Source organism: Thamnophis sirtalis, unplaced genomic scaffold (genome assembly GCF_051295495.1).
Source record: "Thamnophis sirtalis isolate CommonGarterSnake01/CBP01778 unplaced genomic scaffold, rThaSir2_p1.2 scaffold_12, whole genome shotgun sequence".
In the NCBI taxonomy this organism is placed as follows: Eukaryota; Metazoa; Chordata; class Lepidosauria; order Squamata; family Natricidae; genus Thamnophis; species Thamnophis sirtalis.
In genome coordinates, this window is record NW_028261392.1 from 55,261,563 (window position 1) to 55,289,308 (window position 27,746).

Below are 27,746 nucleotides of genomic sequence, written 5' to 3' on the forward strand. Positions count from 1 at the left end.
ATAAAGCAATCTCCTCTTCTCTATGACAACCCCTCAAATACTGGAAGACAGCTATCATGTCTCCCCCAATCCTTCTCTTTGTTAAGTTAGACATACCTTGTTCCCTTAACCATTCCTCATATGATTTACCCTGCAGATTCCTTACCATCTTAAATGCTCTTCTCTGAGCACTTTCTAGGATCTTTCCATCATTTTTGTATTGTGGTGACCAGAACTGGATTCAGTATTCTAAGTGTGGCTGACTAGTGGTAGTATAAAGCGGTTCTATCCCTTTTTGTGATCTTGAGACATCCCTCTGTTGATGTAGCCAAGGACTGCATTGGCTTTCCTGGCAGTGTATGGAATGGATTAAACACTAGAGTAACATTTTGGGTTGAAATGCTTATTGAGAAGATGGTAATGTTAGTGTAGTGGGGGAAGAGAAAGGCATAAGAGGAGGAGGCTTTGGTGGGAAAAGGAGAAGAGGAGTGCAAGAGGAGAAAGGAGGGTTTTTTTCTGGGGGGAAAAAACAAAGGTTAAGGATAGGAAGGAATGCCTTGGGAAAAGAAGGCCTGAGAGGATAGGAAAAGAGGCTTAAGGGAGAATTGGAGAAAGAGGCTGGGGATAGGGAGTGAAGGCAATAAGGAGGACAGGAGATGCGTCTGTGGGGCAAGCCTGAGGGAGAGAAGGGGAGAGGAGAGGAAAGGTTTCTGTGGGGCAAGCAGAGGAATCTCTGGTCTCATTCTAGATGTCAGAGTATGATATGCCGAATACCCTCATACCAACAAAATACTCTGCATATTTAGTTAATCCTATTATACTTACAGTCATATAGACTTATATATAGAAGTATATAACCTGTCTATTATTCAATATCTGGCCTCAAATTTCAATTTGTAAAGGCTGGTCAAAGACTGTAATAAAGATATCTGAAATTTTAACTTCACCCCCTGTAAGGTTAAACTCTTATCTCTTCCCTCATCCCATATCCCTTCCGTCATCTATAAACAAATCTATAAAACATTGCAAAAAAAGGGTCTTATTTTAACCTTGATCAAGCACCTTCAACTACAGTATATCAGATTACCTGTGACTGCTGATAAAGTTTAGTCTTAGATATATGGGAATGTGTTTAACAGAGCTACAGTGGAATGGCAACCTTTATGATTCTCACAAATAACATTCTCTATCAAATAATAAGACCCTTTTTACTTCAAAATGCCAGCTATCACTCTCTTATTTGTTAAGGTCTATTTTCAGGTTTCCATTATTCAGCCCTTTCTCTAAAATGAGACTTTATAATCTCAACAGGTAATTAAGAGTAAATTTTCACCATTTTTTGTCATAAAATTATCATATTGCTTTGTATCTCTTGAAATAAAATATAATTATTTCAAAAAGCTCAACAATACTTTGTTTCACCACGATTTTGAAGTGAGCTGAATCATCGCTGGGGAAATTGCAGCTGTAGCAACTTTATCTCCAAGGAGCCATCAGTGAATAAGCAATCAAGTGAATCGTGTTCCAGCTTATGATCCATTAGTATTTCCTTTTCTTTGAATGAAAGTTCTTTTAAATATCCTGTTGAACAAAGAACAGATCTCTTGGGTCTAATCAACAAAGATAGCAATTCAGAACAGTAAATTAAAAAAGATTTATCTATAAATGGATGGTTTGCCCAGTCCTTTCTGCCAGGAATATTGAAACCCTATTCACATAAACGTGGGCGTATTAGTGCAATAAAACAGACATAAAAGGATTGTCCAAAACTTTTTATACAAATAGGAATTCTGAACTGGTACAAGTCCAGCTCCTTGTTCAAAAGCTTCTAGTGGCCACAACTACATATTATGTGACTAGCTTTTAATGCAGAATGTCCAGAAGTAGCTTAATCAGTGGTGGGATTCAAATAATTTAACAACCGATTCTCTGCCTTAATGACCAGCTGGGTAGTTGTGGCTCGGTGGTCATGTAACCATGTGGGCGTGGCCAACTCAATGTCACTCAGGTCGATGGGCGCTTCACCTTAGCTGTTACAATGTAATAAGGGTTAACCAGAGAGGCAGTTTCTGTAAGCAGGGCAATAAAGATGAGGCTACAAACAACACCAGAATGTTTCCTTCCTGCCTTTCTTACAGGATTAGCCCTGTAAAGTGGGAAAAAACAAAACAAAATAAGATTTCTTCCAACAACCGGTTCTCCGAACTGCTTAGAAAGTTAACAACTGGTTCTCCTGAATAGGTGCGAACTGGTTGAATCCCACCACTGAGCTTAATTAAAAAAAAGTTAACTCCAAGTAGTAGTAATAGTAGTAGTTTGGGCTACTTCAAATCTTATGTACGTGGCGCTTGGAGATGTAATTTTTGTTCAAAGTTTCATTTCTGTATATTTTCAAACATCACCTGTCAGTCATTGCAAATGTATTGTAATGGTACCTTGGGAAATGGGGAAAAGAGATGAAGCTTGGTGAATGGTCAGATAATAGACAACATTAGTTTTAAGAGCTATCCAAATCCTGAGGTTTAGCAAAGTTACAGGAAGCAATATATAAAGTCTGTCTTAGAATAGCGTACACCAGTGCTTCCCAAACGTTTTCTTTCATTATCAAAAACCCCTTATCAGAAAGTCTTTTATACTAATCAGGTATAAAATTAGAAAGTCATTATTTACATTTTCCTGTTGTGATCGGGAAATTACTTTGTGTTGGGCTGTTGGGCTGGTTACCGATTGGTCTCCGGATACGCTTCAAGGTGCTAGTCGTCACTTATAAAGCCCTTCATGGTATCGGACCTGGGTACTTGAGAGACCGCCTGCTGCCAATTACCTCCCAAAGACCCATTAGATCACACAGATTAGGTGTCCTCCGGGTTCCGTCTACTAGCCAATGTCATCTGGCCACGACCCGGGGGAGGGCCTTCTCTGTGGCGGCTCCGGCCCTTTGGAACGAGCTCCCCGCAGAGATTCAGACCCTCACCTCTCTCCAGGCCTTCCGAAAAGCCGTTAAAACCTGGCTGTGTCGGCAGGTCTGGGGTCGATGAGTTCCCTTCCCCTCTCGAATCGTGTGGCTGTTGGTTGTTTTAAATGCCCTGTACTTTTTGTTGTAGTTTTTGTGTTTCCCTTCCCCCCCTTGGGTTTGTACGCTGCCCTGAGTCCCGCCGGGAATAGGGCGGCATATAAATAAAATGAACCTTGAACCTTGAACCTTGAGCTCCAAGCTTGGCAATTTGGTTGCAAAGGTTTCATCACCATTCAAGGAGACATTTTCAGTGTGCTTGAATTTTGCTCATCTGACAGAGCACTGGCCTTTAAATACCTTTTTATGTGATACAAATTAGTATGGATGTTGTTTGTTCGGCTACTTCTTTTTTAAAAAAAATATTTGTTTTTGAACAAGGACAAACAAACATAAAAATAAAAGTAAAAAAAACCCATCTTACATTACAAATTGTAGAAAGTGTGTCAGTTGGTTACAGTATTTCCATGCTTCCATAGTCACCACCTGCTTTTTATATCAAATTGCATATTTTAAATTCACCTATATTCATGTATGTCACAATTATTATATCTCAACCTTAATTTGACTATAATTGTTTTTACGTCCTTTTATATATAATATTCAAAATCTAGAATAGGATTATATGATAATGTTCCATTAAATCATCCTAAAATCATCCAATCACAATACATCTTTATAACATATTCTAGATAAAGCTTTTAAACCTCCTCTCATAATCTCCATATATTCTTCATATAAAATTTCATATTATCAAACTAATATAACTATATGTATTGTTATCATTATTAATCATTATTTAACTATATCTATTGTCGTTTCATTTTTTACATACTACTATTAAACTAAATTTAGCTTATTTTTTATTATACATTTTCATTGCATCAACCTGTATCCCTCCAGCAATAGACGGTCTTATATCTCTTGCCATTTGTAGCATTAATGTTCTAGTTACTTTCTTAATAAATCTTGTATAAACCTCCCTTGGCAACATGCTGTTCCTTTCATATGTCACAAAAGCTTGAAATGCAACATCTGCTCTTTCTATCAGTTTATCTTTGGTTATCACTAGTGCTTCTATCAAGATTTCTCTCCTTATCTCCATCATTTTTTCTCTTTTCTTCTTCTGTGCTTTGAAGTCTGGGGTAGAGTTCCAATCCATCTATCTCCCCTTTCCATATTCCGCTCTTGCCATTACCAACTACGCTCACTTTGTTGTCAGTATCCAGTTTTCTTAACTCTTTGCTCATTTTTTCTCCCATCTTTTGAACTCTGTCATCCACTTTCTTCATTTGGTAAACATCCTCAGTTTCTCCATCAGATTTTTCTGTTTTGTATTCCATATTCTCCAGTCTCTTTTCAATTCTCTCTGTCACAACTAATAGATTTTGAATTTCAAACATAATCATTTGCAATGTTACAGTTTCTTTTTCCTGCTGGGCCATTTTTTTCAATTTTGCAGATACTGCCACTACAGGGTTCAAGGCTATTTTAATAAACTTCAAACAGGTTTATTTATTATCTTTCAAGTCAAAATGTTGTCTTCCCTCCAATAGCTAGTGATAGAACTTCCAAAAGGCACCTGTATAAACAACTTGTGCTCTTCCTACTATCACTGTCAGTAAACAAGCTGAAAGAACCTTGAATCTCAAGTGATCAAAGAGAAAGAAGAAAAAACAATGTATCCAGCCTCCAGCCTCTAAGAGGCAGTGTAACTGCTTTTCCTCCTGTTGTTACAACCCTCTTTATAATCCTTCTTATTTTCTTCTTTTTATTCCAAGCTTAAGAAAGAAAAAACCCTTAAATGGAGATTGAAAACAATCCATTCAATCAAATCAAGCATTATAAAAAAAGGAGAATTTTAATCCATAGGTATAAGCAAAAGTAAAAAAAGAAGAATTAATCCATTCAGTTAAAATAGGGAGCCCCTGCAAAAGTTCCATCTGTGAAAAAAAAAGAAATTAGAAACTGGATAACACACTAAATTCAATGCAGATCAATCTCGCCACCTACAGTCTTTTGTCTTCAATCTTTACTTAATTTTTTTTCTTGGGTAGTCTCTTTCTCTAATAATAAAATTTCCTCACCAATTCAACACACTTTCTCCTTCCGCTTTCTTCCCGTTTCGGAGCTGTCCCAACTTCAGCAGCTTCATTAGCTGCGTTTCTGTCGCCGGAAAAAAAGGCTATTCCTGGATCTTTCAGGGACTTTGCGGTGTCCCTAAGATCAGCAGGAAGTGCCCTTCTCAATCACCATCTCTGCGGGATGGTTTTGGTCCAAATGGACCATCCAGCGGCAGAAATTGAACTGCGATCTCGGAGCACCAAGATTGCACATCGTGCCGTCACGACGTCAGCTCTCTTCTCCACCTACTTCTGAATCATTGTCTGACTTCGGACTGTTTGATTGGCTGGCTGTTGTTCGATGTGATATTGATCTAGTTTATCAATTTGCTAAGATCGAAAGAACTGCCCGAAGATAGCATTTAAAGCAAACAAACAGGCACCTCACTATGCAACAACAATAATCACAACCCATCAGCTCAGAAAAAATCATACGACATTGGAAGAAATGTCCTTCTGGGTTCGGCTCAAGTGGGGAAAAAGACACTGGAGACATGGAGGCTGCTTGGAAAGATGGTTTTAATGGTGGACAGGATCACATGGCTTGAGTCCTGAACAGAAAAGATGATCACATGCTTCAATGTTGGTGAAGAAGAGAAGGGAAGGGGAGGGAAGAGAAGCAGAATCTCTGGTTTTATGCCCTCTCTGGCCTTTGATCTTGAGCTTGCATTCTTATTGGTTGTCAGACTCCCATGGGCCCATGCAGGGGCAACTCTCTAGACTGCGTTTTGAATCTAGGTTTGGTTGAGTTCTCAGATGCCATGTGGCGAGTTGGGTAAAGGGCCAATATTATGCCTTAATTCCATCCCCGGGAGCTGAAGGGGAGAACTCTTTATTATGTAAAGTGGACTAGCTTGGCCTTCTTAATGGCCCATTGACAAAGTGGGGATGGGCAGGAAGCTACAGGCAGCTGTTCTGTCTTTTAAAACATGTTTCTTCCTTTTCACATCCAGAGAAATATTCTGCCTTTTCAATATTTCCTAGGATATTTCATTTTTTTCTGGGAGTGGGCTGTGTGATAACGTCCTACGTAACTAAGCTCCATTTCATGCTGAATAAACTAAATTATTAATGTATCTTAAATAGAAAACTAGCTTTCGATAGATTTTTACTCCAAAAGCATTTTATGAAAATAAATTTGATTAAAAAAAATCTGATTTAAATAAGACAAATCGATTTAAAATTTAAAAATCCGATATTTTTATTTTTTTAAAATAATATCCACCCTGGTTAATCCAAAACAATTTAGATTTGGGCTGCAAATTGGATTAATTAATGTTGAGCAAACATGCCATCCTGTTCTGCTCCTTAAGCTCAGCCAGAAATCTTGGTCCGAACTACACGAAGCCGAACACAGTTTAAAATAGATGTAGTTCGTATCCATATTAAGCACTTTTTGTTCCACTGGTCGAGATGGAAGAATATCCGCTCTATACCCTGAAATTGTTGTCTTCGTAGGAGTGGGGCGGAGGGGGGGGGCAGGGGAAAGATATGCTTGTACGTGGGTGATCCCAGCAAAGAAGTTCGCCGCAGCTTTCTCCCCTTTTAGCAATAGTAGCAATAGCAATAGTTAGGCTTATATACCGCTTCATAGGGCTTTCAGCCCTCTCTAAGCGGTTTACAGAGTCAGCATATTGCCCCAACAACAATCTGGGTCCTCATTTTACCCACCTCGGAAGGATGGAAGGCTGAGTCAACCTTGAGCCTGGTGGGATTTGAACAGCCAAACTGCTGAACTGCAGTGCTGAATGTAACCACTGCGCCACCTCGGACTTTTGAAAGAGTCCCGCTCCACTCGCGCATTCCTGCGACCAATCCGCAGCTCGACCACAACCAGTGCGAGCCAATCAGCGCTCGCGGCTGGCGAACCACGCCCCTTTATTTGCATTGGAGAGGCTCCACGCGACGCCGAAAATACGTCCGATGCTTTCTCTTTCTGCGCTTCGGCGCGCGCGCTCTGCTCCGCCAGTCCGCGAGGCAGGAAAATGGCGGCTGGAGGGCAGCTGAGCTCGGTGCCCGAAGTGGAGATGGACCCCGATGGCACTTTCAAATATATCCTGGTGCGAGTGCAGCGGGGGGCTGATGAGCACCGCGACATCGTGAGGGGCACTGCGGACGCCGAGTTCCACAGTGAGTGGAGCTGGCAGCTGGACCGGACCCAGACATGGGCTTAACAATGAAAAAATATATATGTGTGTGAAGTCAGCACCGTTCATCGTGAAATTAAGAAGCCGGGATAGCACTAGAGAAAATAAAATTGAAAACTTAACATGTATGGTTAATAAGTGATCTCATTAGAGCAGTGTTTCTCAACCTTGGCGACTTTAAGTCCCATGGACTTCAACTCCCAGAATTCCCCCAGCCAGCTCTGCTGGCTGGGGGATTCTGGGAGTTGAAGTCCACGGGACTTAAAGTTGCCAAGGTTGAGAAACACTGCATTAGAGAATAGTAGTTCAGTGGATTTAACCTGGGTTAGATCAGCTGTCAGATTTCGCTGGGACACCCAAGCCTACTTCCACAGTAATGTTCTGTTTGCTTTCCTTTTAAATATGGTTTGTGGGCTCCCCACCCACCCCCATTATGATTTTGTAACAAGTAACAATTGAATAAGCCATTATTGAAACTTGAGTTTGCATACTGTGTGAACTGCATACTGCATGTTGAAATAACTTGTTTCAGCTATGCCATTCAATTTTTGCATTTGAAATCTGGATGAGAAAAGCACATTGTTCTATCTCTTATTTGGATTACAGTATAATAAATTGAAATGATTATGATGCTTTAGACTCACTGTCATGCTTTCCTTTTCCACAAAACTTTTTAAATAAAAAGGTTGCTATTTTCATTTTACAAAGAAGCCACTTAGATTCTTAACTATTCTATCGTTCTATTTTGTTTGTGGACATAGAAAGCCAAAAAAAAATATAAACTTGTCAGATCATTTTTTGGCATTAAGTTTTGGCATTTCTTCATTTGGCATCTACAAGATGATGAGAATCTATATTTGTTTAATGAATCTTTTCCAGACATAAAATAAATATGTTCAAAATGGGTTAAATGATATGAATACTATAGTTCAGACAAGGTTGAGTTTTTATAGTTCTTACAATGATTACATTTAATAGATCATTGTGTTTTGTCTTTATAGTATAAATATTCTGAATAGCTTCTATTTTTTATTACAGATCACATATTTGAAAAAGTAAACCCTGAAATGGAAAAGTTAGGTTTTGTATGCAAGTGTCTTGGAGGGGGAAAAATTGATCATAACAGCAAAGACAAGAAAATCCGTGTATTTGGCCTTTCTACAGTAAGTGCTGCTTACATATGTTGCCCAAATATTGGTGATTTAATTTTCATATTAAGATTAAGGTAGTGTTAATAAATGTATTAATTCATGAGAAGGAACAGTAATAGATTTTGGGGATGAGGTTTCTGTAATTCTCAGCTATCCCTAATATCTATCATATTTCATGTTAAATCATTGCTTGTGGAACTTTTATTGTGTTCACACATTTCTAATGCTGATTGCAAGTTGTTATTTTATCATAATTTGTCTATTTAGAGCAGGTACTGTAGGAATAAGTCTATTTGAAAATAGTCATGCTCAATAGCTGTAGCAGAGTGGACTAAAATATTATGAGTGTCTTTTCCCATCCTTTTATTCTACGATTCCATGACACTAGACATCTTTTCTTCTTACAGGGATATGGCAAAGCTGATCATTCTGTGACTGTTGAAATACTGAAGAGAATTTATAAAGATTATGAAATTAGCTGGTCAGATGACAAGAAATAAATTGTATAATTTAATATAAATATCTTTTCAAGATAGTATAGTTAATTCTAAACTCCCATGAGGAAATACAATCAGTGCATTTAGCCTATACTGAATAAAAAATAGGATATAAATGGCTTGGTTCATGCTTTAAATAACTTGGAGTTTTATCACGTCTTCACATCTTGTTGACAACATTTGTATTTTTTAAATCCATACTTTACTTCCAGTTTACATCGCCATAAAGATAATTTTGGACCCTGCATTAATGCAAACCCTCTTTAAACATTTTTAAGAAATAAAGTTTCATTCAAGTCAAGCTTTATTTTGAGGACTTCCTGAACATTGGTAAACATTTTCATTTTTGTTGATAAAACTGCCAAGTCAAAGCCAGAATGAACACATGATCTTTGATAATTCACCCAGTTTTAATATTAAAACTCATGAAAAATATCTGGAATAATATCATGGCCACTACTTGTATTTCCAGGCTCCAAATTAGGGTTCTACATCTTTTTCAGGTACTCCTTTCTAAAATAATGCAACTTGAGAGCCTTATTTGGGAAAACCAAAATCATATATGACAATTTATTAATATTTTAATTTAGAAGGGGGACTGAGCTATTTAGGTGCCCTTGACACGCTGGCAACAGCAGATGCTGGATAAAAAATTCTCCTGTGGGCAATTACATGACATAATTCTCTTTGTCATCCAATCCCAGAACAATTTAAAAATATTTAAATAGTTTAAAATATTAAGATAGCAATAGCAGTTAGCAGTTAGACTTATATACCGCTTCATAGGGCTTTCAGCCCTCTCTAAGCGGTTTACAGAGTCAGCATATCGCCCCCACAGTCTGGGTCCTCATTTCACCCACCTTGGAAGGATGGAAGGCTAAGTCAACCTTGAGCCGGTGAGATTAGAACCCCTGAACTGCAGATAACAGTCAGCTGAAGTGGCCTGCAGTACTGCACTCTTACTACTGCGCCACCTCGGCTCTTAGGTTGTGCTTTGATGACATGTTTAATTAGAATTTACTCAATGATTTAGTTTTGTGGGTTTGTACTTGTACCATAAAGATAACCACATGGATTGGATTCACAATACATGCTAGACTGAAAAGTCATTAATTTGAGGTTCAGTGCACACATACCTGTAATCACAGTAGAACTTTACAACTAAGGTTTCATAAAACATCACATTTTAATCCCTGCGCATGACATGACACATCAACCATGGAAGGATTAGATCTACTTCACAATTTCAATCAGGACCTTGAATTAAATTGTGCTGAAGTACAGTTTTTACTGTGATTCTTCATTTGGTATCTGAACCAAAAAAATGGGAATGTATGATAATATCCAATTTCTACTATGCATAAACCCACTTGGTTTTACTGCTGTGAATTGTTAGAAAAGTGAAATATAAGCTACTGCTTATGAATTTGGACTAAGAAAAGCAAGAGACAACAATTGAAGATCAGAAGTATCAGAGATGAGCTTCAAAAAAATTTAAAGTGGCTAGGGAAAATATCTGGAAAGAAAATATAATGGAAATATGGTTGCAGGTTTCTAGCGGTAAGGAAAAACTTATAAGCAAGAGAGCTTATAATTTGATAACTAAAAATAGTGTCACTTGAATTCTAATTCTGACTTAGGTGTAGGCAACTGGGTGACTTTGAGCCAGTCAGTCTGCCCTTCCTGGGATGAAGCAACAGCAAAGCATGGACATGGACTTATCCATATTGTTTCCAAAAATCAATCAACAAAAAGGGAGACCAAGAAAACTTCAAAGAAAAAGAGGATAGCATGAAGAGGGAGGTTGCTTATCCCATGGTCCCGTAAAGAAAATAAAGTTAAATTTCTCTCAATTTACTCATGGTTAATGAAGCTATGATTTATTGAAGCCAATTTTCTCAGTAATTAAATACAAGGGCTGAAATGACTGGTTTGTAAATCTGATACCTATCAAATTAATTGGAAAATAAACACATATTTCACCATAAATATGTTCATCTCAAAGATGGCATGAATGAGTTTAGAATTTTTAAAGTATAAACACTGCTGTTCCTATTTTGCTTTTGAAGCAGCTTCCTTAGTTTCTTAGACTACATGGATCTTTATGCCAATAAAAATTGAGATAATTTTCATAAGTGATTGATGTATTAGAGGGAAAGATATTGTACACGTAGTATCACTCTTAGATAAATTAGATGAGGAAATAATTGAGAAATCAAACTAGGTCCATAAAATAATGCAGTCTTAGACATTCATGAGGAATGACTGCTAGACAAAATCAAGCTAAAATTATGTTTACGTGGTACATACCCTGCACAAATAATTATAAATAATCCAGACAAGGAGAAAACATAGTAAATGAAAGAAGTTTTTATGTAAGTAGTCAAATGTAGTAGTAATTTATTACACCTCTGATAACAGAAAATACATATTTAATAATATGTTAGCATTTTAACAGGAATTCTTAAATGTCAGTTCAATAATGAAACGACTGAGCCCCTTCTCAATAATTTTAACCACTTGAGATTTAAATACATTCTTCTTTTCTATGAAACTTGTAAAAAGGTGGACCCCTCCTCCACACCCAAAATAATGTGCTTTGCTAGCTAAAAATATGGTGCCCTTTCTTGCCAATAAACTTGAAAGTGCATCATGGAAAACTTCATAGTAATTAGGATTATAAATAGTTTCTGATGTAAGTATGAGATCGTATTTTACTAAAGGTTTGGTGTTATTTAAAATAAATGTACTAAATTCTGACCATTCCCCAGAAAAAAACTTGCATTTAGACAGAAAATCTTGGGTGAAGTCTTTTTTCCTAGATTGATTTAGGTGAAGCTGGGTATCTTCCTCACCATCATCGTTTTGAGAATAATTAGCCAGTACATTCGGTATGGTGATTCCTTCAATTACTGAACTGTTATAATCTTGAAAATGAACTTCTTTGGCATTTCCTTTTAGTGCAACTATTCCTAGCAGTCCAGCTCCACACCCAAGGTCCAAAACAGACTTCTGTGCAAACTGAGTATCAGTTTCAGATAAATAATCCAGGAGATCAAAAGTACATTCCCAAATCTTTAAACCTCCTTCATAGACACCTGTAATTAGGTCAGATTGAGAAGACATAATGCTTTCTTTGACAGAGTTTCCTGGGAGTGCAGTCTCCACCACATAAATATTTGCATATTGAATGCCCGGTAAAGTTCCAATAGTTTTGTTTTCAAGGACTTTACTGACATCTTTAGGAATATCATGCACCTTGGCAGATTTGGGACAGGACTGTTTCCTCAACAAACTTGCATCAGGGCTTGCATTCAAAGTACTGTGGTTTGATATATTAGCAATGGTTCCAGATAAATAGTCATTTAATTTATTTTCTTCTGAGGTAATATTGCTGTTGTCTTGATTATTCAATAGGACCATTTCCTGCTGTAGCTTTTCATTCTCAGGAGTATCTGTTGTGTTTTCTGCTATTTTGTCCACAGAGAAGTTGAATTGAAATTCCATTGTCTTGAGAAATATACAGAAAATAATTAATATTTGCATTAATATGCAAACACATACTGCTTTTGTTGGTACTTAAAAAGAAATGTACAAAACCTACATTTAAAGTGACATTAACTTCTACAGAGTTATAGTTTCCACTATTTTTAATACCCTTACAAATGTATACATACATTTGTAGGAAGTTATCACCCAGCTCTCCCCCAGAAAAATGAAATATCCTAGGAAATATTGAAAAGGAAGAAACATGTTTTAAAAGACAGAATAGCTGCCTGCCCATCTCCCTTTGTCAATGAGCCATTAAAGCCTGAGCTAGTCCACTTTAAATAATAAAGAGTTCTCCCCTTCAGCTCCAGAGTGATGGGATTAAGGCATGATAATATTGGCCCTTTATCCAACTCGCCATATGGCATCTGAGAACTACCAAACCTGGATTCAAAACGCAGCAATGGAGTTGCCCCTGCATGGGCCCATGGGAGTCTGACAACCAATCAGAATACAAGGTCAAGATCAAAGGCCAGAGAGGGCATAAAACCAGGGACTCAGCATCTCAGCCTTCCTTCTCTTTTTCTCCATCAACATTGAAGCATGTGATCACCTTTTCTGTTCAGGGCTCAAGCCATGTGGTCCTGTCCACCATTAAAACCATCTTTCCAAGCAGCCTCCATGTCTCCAGTGTCTTTTTCCCCACTTGGAGCCGAAGCCAGAAGGACATTTCTTTCAACACATTCATATCAACAATACTCATAAATACTACACCATCCTGTAGTTATTTGATTATGCCTTCGAGTGTTGAAAGGAATCCCAGAGAGACAGCAATCTCTTGTTTTCCAGGAAAACAGATACGCCAGTTTTGAAGCAAGATTAATTTGACCCCAAATCTAATTCAGTTTTACAGCGTTTCCAAGAGAAAAAGAAACACAGCATGACCAAATCTGACATACCAAGTACTTCCCTGCCAAGTACTACCTTCATTATGCACCCACCCATCCCGACACTTTTTTTCCTGGAGCAGCCTAATTTCTCCCCCCCCCCCCCATACAGGATCCTTTCCCCCACAACCTCGTGAACGAGGGCGTTGGCAGACTCGGAAGCCTAAACCTCGCACGGGAGAAAGCCTGTCGCACACGGCAGGGAAGCCCATCGACGGAGCGGAGAGGCAGGCCGGCGCCCGAACAAGCGAAAGCCCACGTGGCCAAGGTGGGAATCTCGTTTTCCCAGAGCGGCTCCGTCGCCGGATTACCCCGCCCTCGAGCTGGCTCTATGATCCCCGCGGTGCTTGATGGGAATCGCGCTGAGCGGAGGAGGAGGAGGAGGCGGGCCTTCGCTTCTGGCGGCAGATACGGAATGAGCGCCATGTCTCAGGGCGAGCCTGAGGGGATGTCGCTGTTGTCGGAGGTGGAGGGCTGGGATCCCGAGGCGTGCCGCCGCCAGCTCTCCGCCGCCCTGCCGCGCCTTTTCATATCCTTCTCAATTGCAATAGCCGAGTCGCGGGGGCAATTGGGAAGGGGGAAAGGAGAGGTGCCCCCTTCCCCTTCCTTTAACTTGTCTGCCGGTGTTTGTGACGGCCAGTGGTTTCCTCGGCCCTTTCCGCGTGTTTTCTTGCAAGCCAGTCAGTTGCTCGCAACGGGCTAAGGAGGTAGCTAGAAAGGGAGCCCTCTTAAGTGTGGGGAATGAAAACGGACCGTAGGAACCGTAGGTAAAGCCTTGCGCTCAGCAGCTTCCCCAACGCAGCATCCTGAGCGTTAAATATTTATATTTCTTGAGTTTATTTTTCGTTCCCTTTCCAAAGGCAGCGGCTTACAATTAACCAACCTAAAATTAAAACATTGGCTAGCAATAGCAGTTGACTTATATACCGCTTCATAGGGCTTTCAGCCCTTTCTAAGCGGTTTACAGAGTCAGCATATTGCCCCCAACAATCCGGGTCCTCATTTTACCCACCTCGGAAGGATGGAAGGCTGAGTCAACCCTGAGCCCGTGAGATTTGAACCGCTGACCTGCTGATCTAGCAGTAGCCTGCAGTGCTGCATTTAACCACTGCGCCACCTCGGCTCTTATTATAATAGCATAATAATAGCATAATAACCATAATAACAAATCAATGGAAACTCCCTTTCGAGGGTCTGATTTTTCTGAGCCTTCCTTTGCTTGAAGAGCCTCCATGGATGGAGGATTTTGATTTGATTTGATTTGATTTGAAGTTTATTTGTATGCTGCCCTTTTCCCTGGGGGGACTCAGGGCGGCTCACAACCAAAAGGGGAGGGGGGAGACAAACTTTTAACATATAAGACAATACATAATTAAAAAGCACAACATTCATACCATTCGGGCGGGTTACAATCTTAGCCCCAGGCCTGACGGGATAGCCAGATTCTGAGGGCTGTGCGGAAGGTCTGGAGGGTGGTGGTACGAATCTCCACGGGGAGATCGTTCCATAGGGTTGGAGCTACCACCGAGAAGGCTCTCCTCCGCGTAGTTGCCAGTCGGCATTGACCGGCAGATGGAACTCGGAGGAGGCCTAATCGATGAGATCTAATAGGTCGCGTGGAGGTAATTGGCAGTAGGCGGTCTGTCATAGCTTGCTTCTACCTGGAAGGAATTAAAAAAAAGATTGAAACATGCACCGGACACCTCATTGAACAGGAATGAAAGAATGAAGCAGTGCAGTAATTGAAGTGATACTATACTGTATACATGGTGGGGAACAAGAGGAGCAGGAGACTGGTGTCTGCTTCTCCCCATCTCTCTTGTACTGTTGGCACTAGTTTCTTATCTCCTGCTTCGTTCTTATTGGCTTGCTTATTTGCACCTCCTGTTCATTTGCCCACTTTCAACAATGCATTCTATTATTATATTTTTAGGGAATGCAAGATGTCTCCCTAGTTTATACATACTATGATATAGAAAAGATGTCTTTTTAGGTACATGCAGCGCAGTAGAAAAACATACAGTTTTATTTACAACGTCACTTGAATTTCTTTTGGATTTTACACTGATCTTGTTTATATTTATAAATTTAAATTCCTGTTTTTGTTTTTATTTGTTTTCTGCCTTGAGTAGAAGGGTGTATAAATCAAATAGGTAAACATTTTAATCCTCCAAAGTCTTTCATAAAGCTGGTTGTAAATGCACACATCTTAAATATACAAAAAGCTTTAACATTTAACTATATTTTACGTTCTCACTATATTAATATAGAAACAAAAGAAATGCAACAATATTATCTTTCATGACCAGTAAATACCGTTTATTGTGATCAATTTGTTTAGCCACAGAATAGAATTTGGAAAGAATATTTTATTAGAGCATAGTTCTTATTTCAGTGCATTAATGTTGGAGTTACTACTGAAGTCTATTTGTCTGTTTGGGCCCTGACATTTTTGTTTGGTTGTTACTATCATTGTTAAATGCAAAGATGTAAAATGTTGTACTTGGGAATGGTTCAGAAACAGCAGCTTAGGTAGAAAATATACCCCCATGCTTATCAACTGAGATCAAATCTCATCCATTTCATATAGTTGTAATCATGCTGATCTCTCACCTGCTTTCAAATGTAATTCACAATGCAGATTTTGATTTGTAAAAACTGTAAAACAATGTAAAAAGTATCCTAAATATCACCTTCTGATTCAAGGATCTGCTTAGATATCAAGATTGGTTGTTCTCTAAGATGTACAGTATTCTTATACTTCCTAAGCCCCTTGATAGGAAGTAAAGAAGCTAATGATATATTGTCCTTAAAATAATTATCCAGGGAAGTTTGCCCATCATCATCGTTATTACCCAAAATTAAAAAGAAAATATAAAACAAGTCAAAACAAACAATTGAAAATCAAAAAGAAATCCTATACATTATTTTAAGATGAACTGCCAAAATGCAAATATTCTAGAATATTTTTACAGATAAGCATAATCAGAAAAAACATTGATAATAGTTATTAAGATAATAAAATTAAGTATTGCCAAAAAAATTTAATTATCCATAACGGTAGAGTTAATAGTTTTGTGTTAATTTGGAGGAACCAAATACTTTTACCATTGTTTAAACTACCAACAAAACATATGGTTTCCCAAAGAGCCAAGGTGGCGCAGTGGTTAAATGCAGCACTGCAGGCTACTGCTAGATCAGCAGGTCAGCGGTTCAAATCTCACCGGCTCAGGGTTGACTCAGCCTTCCATCCTTCCGAGGTGGGTAAAATGAGGACCCAGATTGTTGGGGGCAATATGCTGACTCTCTGTAAACCGCTTAGAGAGGCCTGAAAGGCCTATGAAGCGGTATATAAGTCTACTGCTATTGCTATATATGGTTTCATTTTTCAGTTGGTTGCAATGACAAATTCTGCCTGATTTTAAATCAAAACTGATTCCTCCTCTCTAGGCCTGGAGGATCCTGGAGTTTCAGTTCTTTGTGTTGAGATACATCCTATGCTCTCCAAGCAACAGACATTTTTATTTGGAAGTAGTAATCTCAATTGGTGTAGCCTGTGTAGCTTAAAATATACTGTTGTTTAGTTGAAAGCAGAACCATTAGCATATATTGTGATCTAAAAAGTTCAACTTTTTTTTAAGATACGAATATGCTATTTTTCTTAATATTTATACTCTTTATATCAGGCAACTGACAGTGGGATTCAGCATATAAGTAAGTAGTTGCTGTACAGAATTTTAAAGTATGTTTAATTCCTTTATTGTTTGTATTTATTAAACTGTGAATATGCACAAAACAGGTTTATTTTGAACCTGGATCAAATCATTGTGTTCTGGAGAGTCTGCAAAATTGTCTCAGGTCAATCACAATTCACAATAACATTTTGGTGGCTCCAAGCTATAGATGACACAAAATCTGGGCAAGGCAAGCAGACCAAAGCTGTTGCTTTTCTATCTTTGTATCTCGCAGGAGGTATATCTCACCAGCCATCTGTGGGCATTGTTATATTTGTGTCAGCCAGACCTTTTCTGTAATCACCCTGTTTGTAGAAATTCAGAATTTCTCAAATGAGCATCTAAATACGAGCGCTTAGAGCCACCAACCAAACCAAATTATTCTGTCAACAGTCTCCTTCAGTCAGTGAAACGGAAGAAACTGTAAATATATTTATCCTAGCTTGTTAGATCTTCATAGCAAAATGTTTCAGAGAAAATGGAGGATTTTTCAGTAAACATGCCATTTGGGAATTCAAAATGAAGGCAGCAAAGTACTCAATAAAGGAATATTTTTGTAGCTCAGGGTTGAAATGAGTGGTCCTTGGTGTTCTCTGAGCTTGATTGTTTCCTTGCAGATGTTTCATTACCCAAACTAGGTAACATCAGTACTAGTCATGGTTAATGTTGCTTTGTTTGAGTAATGTAGCGTCTGCAGGAAAACAAGTTCAGAGCACCAAGGGCTCCTCAGAAAAGTATTCTCTGGCAATACATTAGCTATATTTCCCCATACAGGAAAGGACAAATTCTAAATATAACTTCAAATTCTAAGTATAAAATGGTTGTCTAGAACTCTGCTTAATACATGAAGAATGTTACTTCTTAGACAATTGCAGCTCCATGCTACAGTTTCTGGTTTCTGAAAAGATAATTGCTTTTTTGCAGCATTGGGATGCTGAGAATTGCAGTCTTTTATCATTCTCATTATTTTGGCTTCTTCACCTATAAATTATTTTCTTTTTCTAGAAACTTGCCATAGGCAGCAATAAACTTCACAAAGTTTCTCTCAGTTGAATTTTCAAATGGAGGAGCTTTTACATCTATACCATGTTATCATATTTCCTGCTGAGCCTGTTCATTTTTCTTATGGGGGAATCTATGGAATCATAACTACAGCTTTCATCACTTGGACTAAGAAGGGAACCTCTCTTGCAACATTCATACAAATTCTGATCCGATATCTGACTACTGAGCATATTCTGGGTTAGTGTAGGGGAAGGGCTGGCATGAGAAAAAAGGGGAGAAAATACACCACTGTGTAACAGAGGTGTAGACAGGCAACAATAGATTTTTGCCCCAAGTATAAAACATACTCCTCCTTTTTTGTTAAAGAAAAACACTCTCAATAGGAAAAAAAGAGACCAAGCAAAAACATACTTATAATCAAATATATACAAAACTATACATAAAAAGTGCTTAAAAATGAAAAGAATGCAACAGAGAAAAGAAAGTACATATCACTGTAGTGATTAATAATAAAACATAACTTAAAAGATAACATCAACAATAAAGCAGATCTGTCCTAAAATGCAATAATTTTTACAGTATTTACAGTAAATAATGATACTGATTTATTAGGAAATATGTAGGTTATTTTCTCTTCCAGCCTGTCGTGCCATCCAATTAAACACAAACTTAAATGGGAAATATTGGTAATAATATTGGTTAAAATCTGTTTAGTATTTCTGTATTGTGATTAAAAGCTGTAAAATGTCACATTGAGACTGTTCGCTGGGATCCAAGCCTTGGATTTATGATTTTATTAAATTTACTTATTTACAGATATCTTAAGAATGCTGACAGAGAGATTTCTACCTCACATAAAACTTTCAGAATTGGAAGAAGTTTTTTTCTCCAAAATATTCCCAAAGGTATGATATTGTATATTATGAGCTGAAAAGTGTGAATTAGTAACGTGTGTGTGTGTGTGTGTGTGTGTGTGTGTGTGTGTGTGTTTGCAAGCGCACACCTTTCAATCCATCTTGCCTTCCTGGACAAGTTATTGAAGTTTACTTGGCAAGGTTTTTCAGAAGTGGTTTGCCATGGCCTCCTTCGTAGGGCTGAGAGAAAGTGACTAGCTCAAGGTCACCCATCTGGCTTCGTGCTTAAGGCAGGGTTCACAGTCTCCTTGTTTCTAGCCTGGTGCATTAACTACTACAAACTGGCTCTAATATCTACTGGCTATGTTGATAGCCACTATCCACTTACAATCTTTCATTTAGATCAATGAGTCTGTCCTCCCTACTTCTTTCTCTCTCTTCTTTATTGAAGAAATCTGGGTTTCTGTTGTACCGGTAGGGAGGGGCTTAAGCAAGAGAAAGGTTTTGGGAAGCTCTTGCCTTGTATGCAGGTAGCTGGCTTCTTCAAAACCTAGCAAGGTCCAGGAAAGGTTTGCAGTCTTTCCATGGCCAGCTAATCAGGGCAGAGGCCCAGCTGACAAGTGTGGCTTCATGCCTCACATGGAAGCTTGTTTAGAAGCCTCTTGGGCATTGGAATGTAGTGTTAGGCACTAATGTAGCTGGGTTCCTCCTCCTGCTGGACTGTTTTTTGGCTTTGCACATTTTTTGTTGCTTGTCTTCCTCCTTTAGGGATCCAGCTGGGTGTAGGCCTCCCAGGGCTGCCTCCACTCATGAGGTTAACCATTCGTGATTAAAGACCCATGTATTCATTTAACTTCAGCCTCAGAGAGAGCAAGAGGTGAGGGCCGTTAAGTGGGGCTGTCACCACTTGCGACAGTAATCGGCAGGCTCCATTTATGGTCATAGATGGATGACTACCAGTATGCTTCTTTAATAAAGAAGACTTCGTAAATATCTATATACCTAACACAACATAAAAAGTTATTGCGGGATGGACAAAATTTAATTTAGCTAAGTATTGGCTGGAATCTAAAAAGACTACAATAATTCATATGCAATTGGAGTGTTGTTTTGTTTTTGTTAGTCCCCTTATGGCCTCTTGACCTCCTTCTCTGCCCAGTTGTGTGTGAAATTTGGAGTTTCTATTATAGTGCTGTGCTACTGCATTGCAAGAAAAGAAAGGATGGGACTCCTGTCCCCTAATACTCATGCTCTTTAGATCTTAGTTTCTTTCTAGAGACCTCTGGAAGAACTTAAATAGGATATCTTAATTCAGTGCCTGCTAATATGAAGGGGTTTTGTTTTTTTGTTTGTTTGAGTGTCCTGGCTGATAACCACTGCATACCTTGAATTTATCTTGTATTTATTAAAGGCTATCAAGGATAATAAATGTCATCCCATTTTATAACAAACCAAAGTGTTTTGTTTGCATTTAATGTATTGCTTTCAGTTAATAGTGTTTCAATTGTGATTGTTTTTGTTCAAGCAGACCATAGAATTATTTGACCTTTTATTATATGAAATATCTGCTGAAGCCAAAAGTTTAACAAACAAGAATGTACAGTTAAACGTGACATTGAGAAACCATCTTCAGGTAAATCTAGCTCAAAGAATTGTCCATGTCTTGTTTTTCTATACTTTTAAGATTTGGGGGGCTAATTCATACTTACAAAAAGTAAATCCACTGAAAATATATGAACAGTTGCTGTTTTTCTCCTGTTGCGTATAATGTGTCTGTGGCTGTTTAAAAGGCTTCTGTATTCCCAAGAGTCAATTGAGAATTGTTTTGATTTTTAGCAAAATAAAAACTGAAATGTGCTGAATATTTTCTGCAGATTTTTATTTATATTTATATACTTCTGCCTATTCTCATCCAGGCTGAAAATATAAGGAGAACCATTAATGCTGTATATTTTGAAATAAAACATAGAATCATAAGGTTGGAAGGAACCTTGTCGGTCTTGTGGTCCAATTCCCCCCCTATGGCAGGAGATCCTATGCCATTCCAGACAAATGGACACAATTCAGTTCCTAGTGTGATCCCGAACTTCCACAGTCTAGATTTTGCTGTCATGTTGTGAAGACAAGAACCAGTTGTAAATATCTTTATAGACTGCAATAAATATACCATATTTTTCGGAGTATAAGAAGCATCTTTTACCCCCGCTCCCAAAAGAAGAGGGAGAAAATCTGGGTGCGTCTTCTACATTGAATACAGCATTTTTGACTTCCCGAAACCCCACCCTCTTCACAAAAATGGATGTTCAGAGGGTTTGGGAGACTTGCAAAGTGCTCCTGGGCGTGACCCGACAAATGCGCGCCGACAAAACCACCGTGACAAAACGGTGAAGTTGAAAGCACGCCCACAAAAGCGCGCCCACAAAAGCACAATTAGGGTTTGGGGGTTAGGGTTAGGGTTGTTAACGTTACCGTTGTTTTCACGTTGTTTTCGATGGCGTGCTTTTGTTGGCACGCGTTTCTTGACGCATTTTAGTGGGCGCGTTTTTCGCCGTTTTGTCAGCGCGCATTTGTTGGGTGCGCATTTGTCGGTGAACACTCCTGGGGGATCGGGAGGGCAAAAACGAGTGAAAAATGGGCTATTTTTTGCTCATCCCCCCCCCGCCAGCCTCCAAGACTCTTAAAGGCTACGCATGCCCTGTTTTTGACAAAAATCAGGCCCGTTTTTACGGAAAAAGCCCATTTTTTGTTCATTTTTGCTCCTTCCCAGCACCCAGGAGCACTCTACAAGCCTCCTAAAGGCTATGCATGCATTGTTTTTGCCCCCCCCCTCCCAGCCCACAGGAGCACTTTGTAGGCCTCTCAAACTCTTTGCAAGCCTCATTTTTCACAAAAAATGAGGCGTGCAGAGGGTTGGGGAGGCCTGCAGAGTGCAATTTTTTTTTAAAAAAATTTGCCTCTTCAAAATATTGGTGTGTCTTATACTCCGGTGCCTCTTATACTCTGAAAAATACGGTAAACGATGAAATCTTCCAATTTCTCAGTAAACACCCCCCCAATACATAACTACTAAATATAATCTATATAACCACTAAAAATTTCATGTCTATAACCTTTAACTGAATGAAATTGTGCATCATAGGACAATAGTTTTTCAATCAAGGTACCCCAAAAGGGCTTAGATTACATCCAAAATCCGGAACCCATGACTCCTGTGGGATTGAAATTTGACAAATTTGTGGCTCCTTCAGTGCTGCCATACTGCCATCCAGAGGTTCAGCAGACCAGTCTTCAGAGGTGGGGTAGACCAATCCTACCATTGGCTGCTGGAGGGCAATCAGCTGTGGTCAAGCCAGCAGGAAGTTAGAAGTTGTTCCTATTCCTACCATTATTGATTATTGATTATTTTGTTTAAGGAGATATCTTTTAAATGACAACTCAACAGATCTTAGGTTGTCTAATAATTCACTAATAACGTAGACATGTAATTTCAGAAAGAGCAATTAATTGCAACTGGCACTTATTCTGGGGGGTTGCTGGATTTTTCAGATGAATGTTTTTCTGCCCAAGGCAGCTATATTGTTAAGACAGACTTATTAATACAGATTGAACCTGCCACCGAGCTAATTAAAAATATTTTGTTTCATACATATTCTCAAGTTTAAACGTTCTATTTTCAAAGAAAAAAGCAAAACTAATTTGATATTTGTTTAGTATATGGCTAATGCTACATGATCTTTATAGAATGGCTAAATATAGAGAGATATATTTTAAAACTGATTAAAACATTTATGTTCAAAGTATTTAGTTTGTTTTTTTCTTTTTTGAAATCAAAATTTTAACAGTTAAGCTGATAATTTTTAAGACATCAGATTTCTGCTGTAGTATTCTTTTTACTTTACTTTATTGTCATTGTATGTATATACACAGTTACACATACAACGAAATTCACATAACACCCAGAGACCAGGCCCAACACACATAACAATCTCCAAACACACCCCCACTCACCAAAAAATTACCTGCCCCTAAACCACCACAAACATCCACCCAACAGACCAAGTACTGCTATCCAATAGCTCACTGATGGTGGCCCTTTAGTTCATTGTTGAGTGCAATTATAGCTCTGGGATAAAAGACGTGCAGTCCTAGTTTTAATTGTTCTGTATCTTCTGCCAGAAGGCAACAGTCTAAAAAGATTGTAAACAGGATGGGAAAATTCTCTCAGAATGTTATGCAATTTCCTCAAACAGCGAGATGTGAAGATGTCATCCAGGACTGGTAGCTGGAGCCCAGTGATATTCTGGGCAGTTTTAATGATTCTCTGTATAGCGTTTTTGTCCGCTGCAGAGCTTCTCTTTAATCCAATTGCCATTCATTGAATAAATTTACCAAATGTTTTTATAAGCAAGTCCAAACAAAAATATCTTCGCACCTTTTGGCTCTGAATGTCAGTGATGAAATAATAATGTTGTCCCGGGCTTGTAAAATTTTTCAGATTGACTTTAATTCTCCAGGGTGGAGTTTCCATTTCTCCTTTTTTTCTTACAGGCCCTGATACATATGTTGCAAGTATTAACAGATTGTGTGCAACACATTTGTAGTAGGCAGGAAATGGTACCCTTAGAACATGTCTATAGCCTTCCCTCTTCTGTTCTTCATGTAATCAAGAACACATTTCTACACTGCAAGGTTAGTGAAGCTATGTTTTGAAAATGAACTGACAGATACAAAACTGGTGAAGCAAATTAATACTAAAGTCATCTTTAGTTCTTAGGAAATGAAGTTGCAAAGTTAATAGGAACTTTAATAGTTATATGATAGAATCAATTTTATTATTGTAATCATACATGGTAAAAAATAAAAAAAATCTTATCTAACTCACAAAAGTGAAATTAAGATTACTGCAGACCAGCAACTTCATTTTATTCATTACATTTTAAATGTAAATTATCATGAAACTTTGATGCAATATAAATTAAGATAAGATACAATAACATTAGTGTATAGAAGGTGCAAACCATTTTAAATTTAAGTGTAAACCATTTTTAATTTGAATTTTTTTTTCTGACCTTGCCGAATATATTCTAATCTTAAATGTTTCAATTCAAAGTGTTTTTATATTGCTAAGAAAGTATTTGATTTTACTATAAAATAACTTATAATCCCCAATATTTGCTTGTGTGCTTTGTAATGAGTACAGCTTTGAGAAATTTGGTTTTTAATTTAATTCCATATTGTGCACATTGATACCTTCTTAAAAATTCTCCCAAACACTAATGTTTTAACTGTTGTAGATAATATGAAAGATGAAATTATCTGGAATATTAATTATTGAATAGATACTTCCAAGTTTCTTGGACCATATCAACTGCTGATTTAGTAATCTAATAATTTTATCTTTGAATTTCTGTTTTGCTACAGAGCAGTGAATCTTTATACGCAGAGTGTCTCCACATGGTTTCTGATTTACTACAGTCTTTGTTTAAGGGGACCTATAGTTTGCAAAAACAGCTTATGGTGTTACTGGATATTTTGACTATAAATTCCTGTGCTACTGAAGACAGCATAAGAATTATGGCATCAGGTGTGTATTTTTAAATAGATCTCACTTTATTGATATATGGCACTAAATGTCCAAGTGCTCTTCTTTTTGATGAACGTTGTTGTTAAAGAAATGTAATTTCATGAAAGTAATAGAAAGTCTTCATTGACTATATATTCAACATATCCATTTATTGTATTCAATACTGATTTTTTGCTTGCATTTAATTTTTATATTTGTTTCCTCTATAGTGATTCACACTATGCTGGAGATCTGTTCTGCTATTTCCAGCATAGATCATGCACTTCACGCAAACACATGGAAGTTTATAATCAGGTAATTTTCAGCTATCAATTTTATTAATTACGCAATCAAAAGTTTAGAAGGGAATTGGATAGGGTTTCCATCCTGCATTCTGTATCTTGCAGTAGCACACCGGGAATGTTGGGCGTATTCAACAGCAGAAGATGCAGATCTAACTTCTCTCTTCACTCTTTCACTGCAACTGGTGTACTGAGGCTTGATTTTCCCAAGCAGGAGGGCTATTAAGTCTTCAAGACTTTGATAGACCTCCATGAATTTATCTAATACCCCTTTAAAACCATCTAAGTTCATGGGTATCTCCATATTCTGGGGTAATTAATTCCACAGATAACTTATGAGTTTACAGGTAGAAATACATTCTTTTGTTTGTTCTAAATCTCTTCCCTACCTAGCAAACTAACTTGACTTCCAGGACCAGCTGACTAATTATAAGGTTCTTCAGTGTTCTTATGATTGATGTAGAACATAATAACATGGTTGCAAGGGACCCTGGAGGTCTTCTAGTCCAATCCTTTGTTTGAGCAGGGGACCTTATACCATATTTGACAAGGAGCAGTACCCATTTTGTAGTAAATATTATGTACAGATACATCCTCTTCCACTTCTGACTTCTGATAAGATAGCAATAGCAATAGCAGTTAGACTTATATACCGCTTCATAGGGCTTTCAGCCCTCTCTAAGCGGTTTACAGAGTCAGCATATCGCCCTCACAGTGTGGGTCCTCATTTCACCCACCTCGGAAGGATGGAAGGCTGAGTCAACCTTGAGCCGGTGAGATTAGAACCGCTGAACTGCAGATAGCAGTCAGCTGAAGTGGCCTGCAGTACTGCACTCTAACCACTGCGCCACCTTGGCTCTTAAGATCATAGCTTGTTTTTTTAGGGTAATTATTCAGGATTCTCTGAATATCTGGTATCTGATTATCTCATTTGATTAATCTTCAGAGCCTATAGGGATGCTTTTTGAAAACAGCAAAATTGTGACAATACGTTCTTGACCTTTAGTCAGCATTTGTTCAGATTTATAATCCCCAAAGAAAACTATGTGCTACATTTGTTTTGTCAAACTTGCCCCAAGCAGGTTGTTGTAACTCCATGACTCCAAACATCTCTGAGAGCAGCTGCAATCAACTTTAGGTACAAATCTCACTATGAGCCCTCCCAATTTGTAGAATGTGAGTCCCATTTCTGGATGCCATAGTTTCATCTACTCAGGACCATTGTTGCTTCAACATCTGGTAAATCACTCAATATGAATCAATGAACCTGGGTCATTTGGTCACAAATGTAAATCAGAAGTACAGGAAGAAGAAAAAAGACATCTAAGATCTTTTTTCAACTTCTCTAATATTATCCGCATCAATAGAGACAGATGCTGATCTTCCCCATAGATGCTAGTTGCCATACCCACACTTGTTCATTGTTAGAAAGAACAATGCCAAATCTGATGATCATTTAAGAACTGTTGAATATTTGTCTTTGCCAGGCAGATTCTCAAGCACAAATCCTTAATAAAGGACAGTTTGAAACATTCAGATATCTTTAGTGGACTTTGTGAGGACATCTTGTTTTCTTTCGAATCTTGCTTGAAGCTGGCTGAACACATGAAACTGTCTGGAACACAGGTGACTAGATTATAACACAACTTCCTTAAACTGATGCTCCCAGATATCTTGGGACAAAAAGTTCCAGGCCCTAACTAGTATGGCTCTAAGCCTTAATCTGGTGCTGTAATGCAGTGGTTTAGCAGGAACTTCATGGAAAAAAATGCTGTAGTTTTCTTAAATCAAGCATGTTATATCCTGGCATACAAATTATATTTTTTTTCAGACTAGCCATAAAATGCCTGACATACAATGGAAGCAAAGATCTTGCTAAAAATCAGCCTGTTTTCAAAATTCTTAAGTACTTGTATCAGATTATTAAATTTACACAACTAAAAGGGGCACATTAGCAGCTGAACCACAAATTTTATAGTATAACCAAGTGTTTCCCCCCTCACTTGTTCTGATCATGTTGAAATTGTTAATATCATGCACATCATGCATTAGAAGACCTCTGTTCTATATTGCCGCAGTGCCTATCCAAAATTGACTTGTCCAGAAGAGTGGGAATGAGATAACTTGAATTTAGATAATTTTTCTAGGGCGTTGTTACTGCTGTACATTTCAGGTATTCTATTTTTTTTAATAGGAGATTATTGATTACAAGATATTCCAGAGAACGATAAAACTGTGTAGATTTTTTACCAATTCTTTAATGCACTATATCAAGGTAAGAGTTGTAATTGGATTCAATTTTATTAAATTAATTTAGCATTCTTACTAATGGTGGTGCCATGCACTTTTTACCCAAAGCTACAAATGGACATGGCCAAACTTCGTTCTATTCTTTTTCTGTAAATCTTCCATTTGAATACTAATGGTAGTATTCTGTGTAATACTTCTAAATCAACAAACACTTCTTGATGGAAATATTCTACATTACAAATTAAGTAACATTAAATTATATTGGCAAATGTAGTACCGTATTTTTCGGAGTATAAGACGTACCTTTTTCCCTCAAAAAAGAGGCTGAAAATCTGGGTGCATCTTATACCCTGAATACAGCATTTTTTGCCTCCCGAAACGCCACCCCCTTCACTAAAATGGAAGTGGATAGCTTGTAGGAGGCTTTCAGAGAGCTCCTGGCGGCTGGGGAGGGCAGAAATGAGAAAAAAACAGGCTGTTTTTTGCTCAATTTTGCCCAGCCCCCAGGAGCACTCTGTAGGCTTCCTAATGCCCTTTTTTGACAAAAAGGTCCCGTTTTTGTGAAAAATGGGCCATTTTTTGCTTGTTTTTGCCCCCCGAACACTCTACAAGCCTCCTAAGGGCTAATCATGCACTCCCTTTTTTTTTTTTGAAGAAAAAAAACAGGCCCGTTTTTCACAAAAACGTTTTTG

The 27,746-nt window shown here is 38.1% G+C and overlaps 3 protein-coding genes across 5 annotated transcripts in view; 2 read left to right on the plus strand and 1 right to left on the minus strand.

Moving 5' to 3' along the window:
* The first annotated feature begins 7,008 nt into the window (after positions 1-7,008).
* Positions 7,009-9,026, plus strand: LOC106543739 (14 kDa phosphohistidine phosphatase). Its single transcript, XM_087726647.1, has 3 exons — positions 7,009-7,245; positions 8,301-8,425; positions 8,821-9,026. The coding sequence occupies exons 1-3, from the start codon at positions 7,101-7,103 to the stop codon at positions 8,911-8,913; spliced, it is 363 nt and encodes a 120-aa protein (XP_087582773.1). The 5' UTR covers positions 7,009-7,100; the 3' UTR covers positions 8,914-9,026.
* Positions 9,027-11,264: 2,238 nt separating this feature from the next.
* On the minus strand, positions 11,265-13,626 carry METTL18 (methyltransferase 18, RPL3 N3(tau)-histidine). Of its 3 annotated transcripts, none has more exons than XM_087726649.1 (2): positions 13,477-13,626; positions 11,265-12,420 (listed from the first exon to the last, which is right to left on the minus strand). In XM_087726649.1, exon 2 carries the CDS (start codon positions 12,415-12,417, stop codon positions 11,362-11,364), a length of 1,056 nt encoding a protein of 351 aa, XP_087582775.1. In that variant the 5' UTR covers positions 12,418-12,420; positions 13,477-13,626; the 3' UTR covers positions 11,265-11,361. The 3 variants fall into 3 exon arrangements, with proteins under 3 accessions (XP_087582775.1, XP_087582774.1, XP_087582776.1); XM_087726648.1 differs by lacking the exon at positions 13,477-13,626 and adding an exon at positions 12,818-13,390; XM_087726650.1 differs by lacking the exon at positions 13,477-13,626 and adding an exon at positions 12,588-12,804.
* A 51-nt stretch (positions 13,627-13,677) lies between these two features.
* Positions 13,678-27,746, plus strand: part of FIRRM (FIGNL1 interacting regulator of recombination and mitosis) — a 41,579-nt gene continuing 27,510 nt past the window's right edge. Inside the window, exons 1-9 of the mRNA XM_087726654.1 lie at positions 13,678-13,875; positions 17,021-17,060; positions 18,902-18,990; positions 20,468-20,572; positions 23,488-23,628; positions 24,361-24,523; positions 24,733-24,817; positions 26,292-26,430; positions 26,999-27,079. Of these exons, the coding sequence (XP_087582780.1) occupies positions 13,678-13,875; positions 17,021-17,060; positions 18,902-18,990; positions 20,468-20,572; positions 23,488-23,628; positions 24,361-24,523; positions 24,733-24,817; positions 26,292-26,430; positions 26,999-27,079 (1,041 nt within the window). The remainder of the gene's footprint in view (positions 13,876-17,020; positions 17,061-18,901; positions 18,991-20,467; positions 20,573-23,487; positions 23,629-24,360; positions 24,524-24,732; positions 24,818-26,291; positions 26,431-26,998; positions 27,080-27,746) is intronic.

What these genes read in the sequence shown, in the direction of transcription:
- LOC106543739 (XM_087726647.1), top strand. Translation starts at nt 7,101, where the DNA reads ATGGCGGCTGGAGGGCAGCTGAGCTCGGTGCCCGAAGTGGAGATGGAC. An exon ending in TGCGGACGCCGAGTTCCACA is followed by an intron (nt 7,246 to 8,300) that starts GTGAGTGGAGCT and finishes TTTTTATTACAG; the next exon opens with ATCACATATTTGAAAAAGTA. An exon ending in GTGTATTTGGCCTTTCTACA is followed by an intron (nt 8,426 to 8,820) that starts GTAAGTGCTGCT and finishes TTCTTCTTACAG; the next exon opens with GGATATGGCAAAGCTGATCA.
- METTL18 (XM_087726648.1), bottom strand. Translation starts at nt 12,880, where the DNA reads ATGCAGGGGCAACTCCATTGCTGCGTTTTGAATCCAGGTTTGGTAGTT. An exon ending in TAGTTCTCAGATGCCATATG is followed by an intron (nt 12,421 to 12,817) that starts GCGAGTTGGATA and finishes ATATTTCTCAAG; the next exon opens with ACAATGGAATTTCAATTCAA.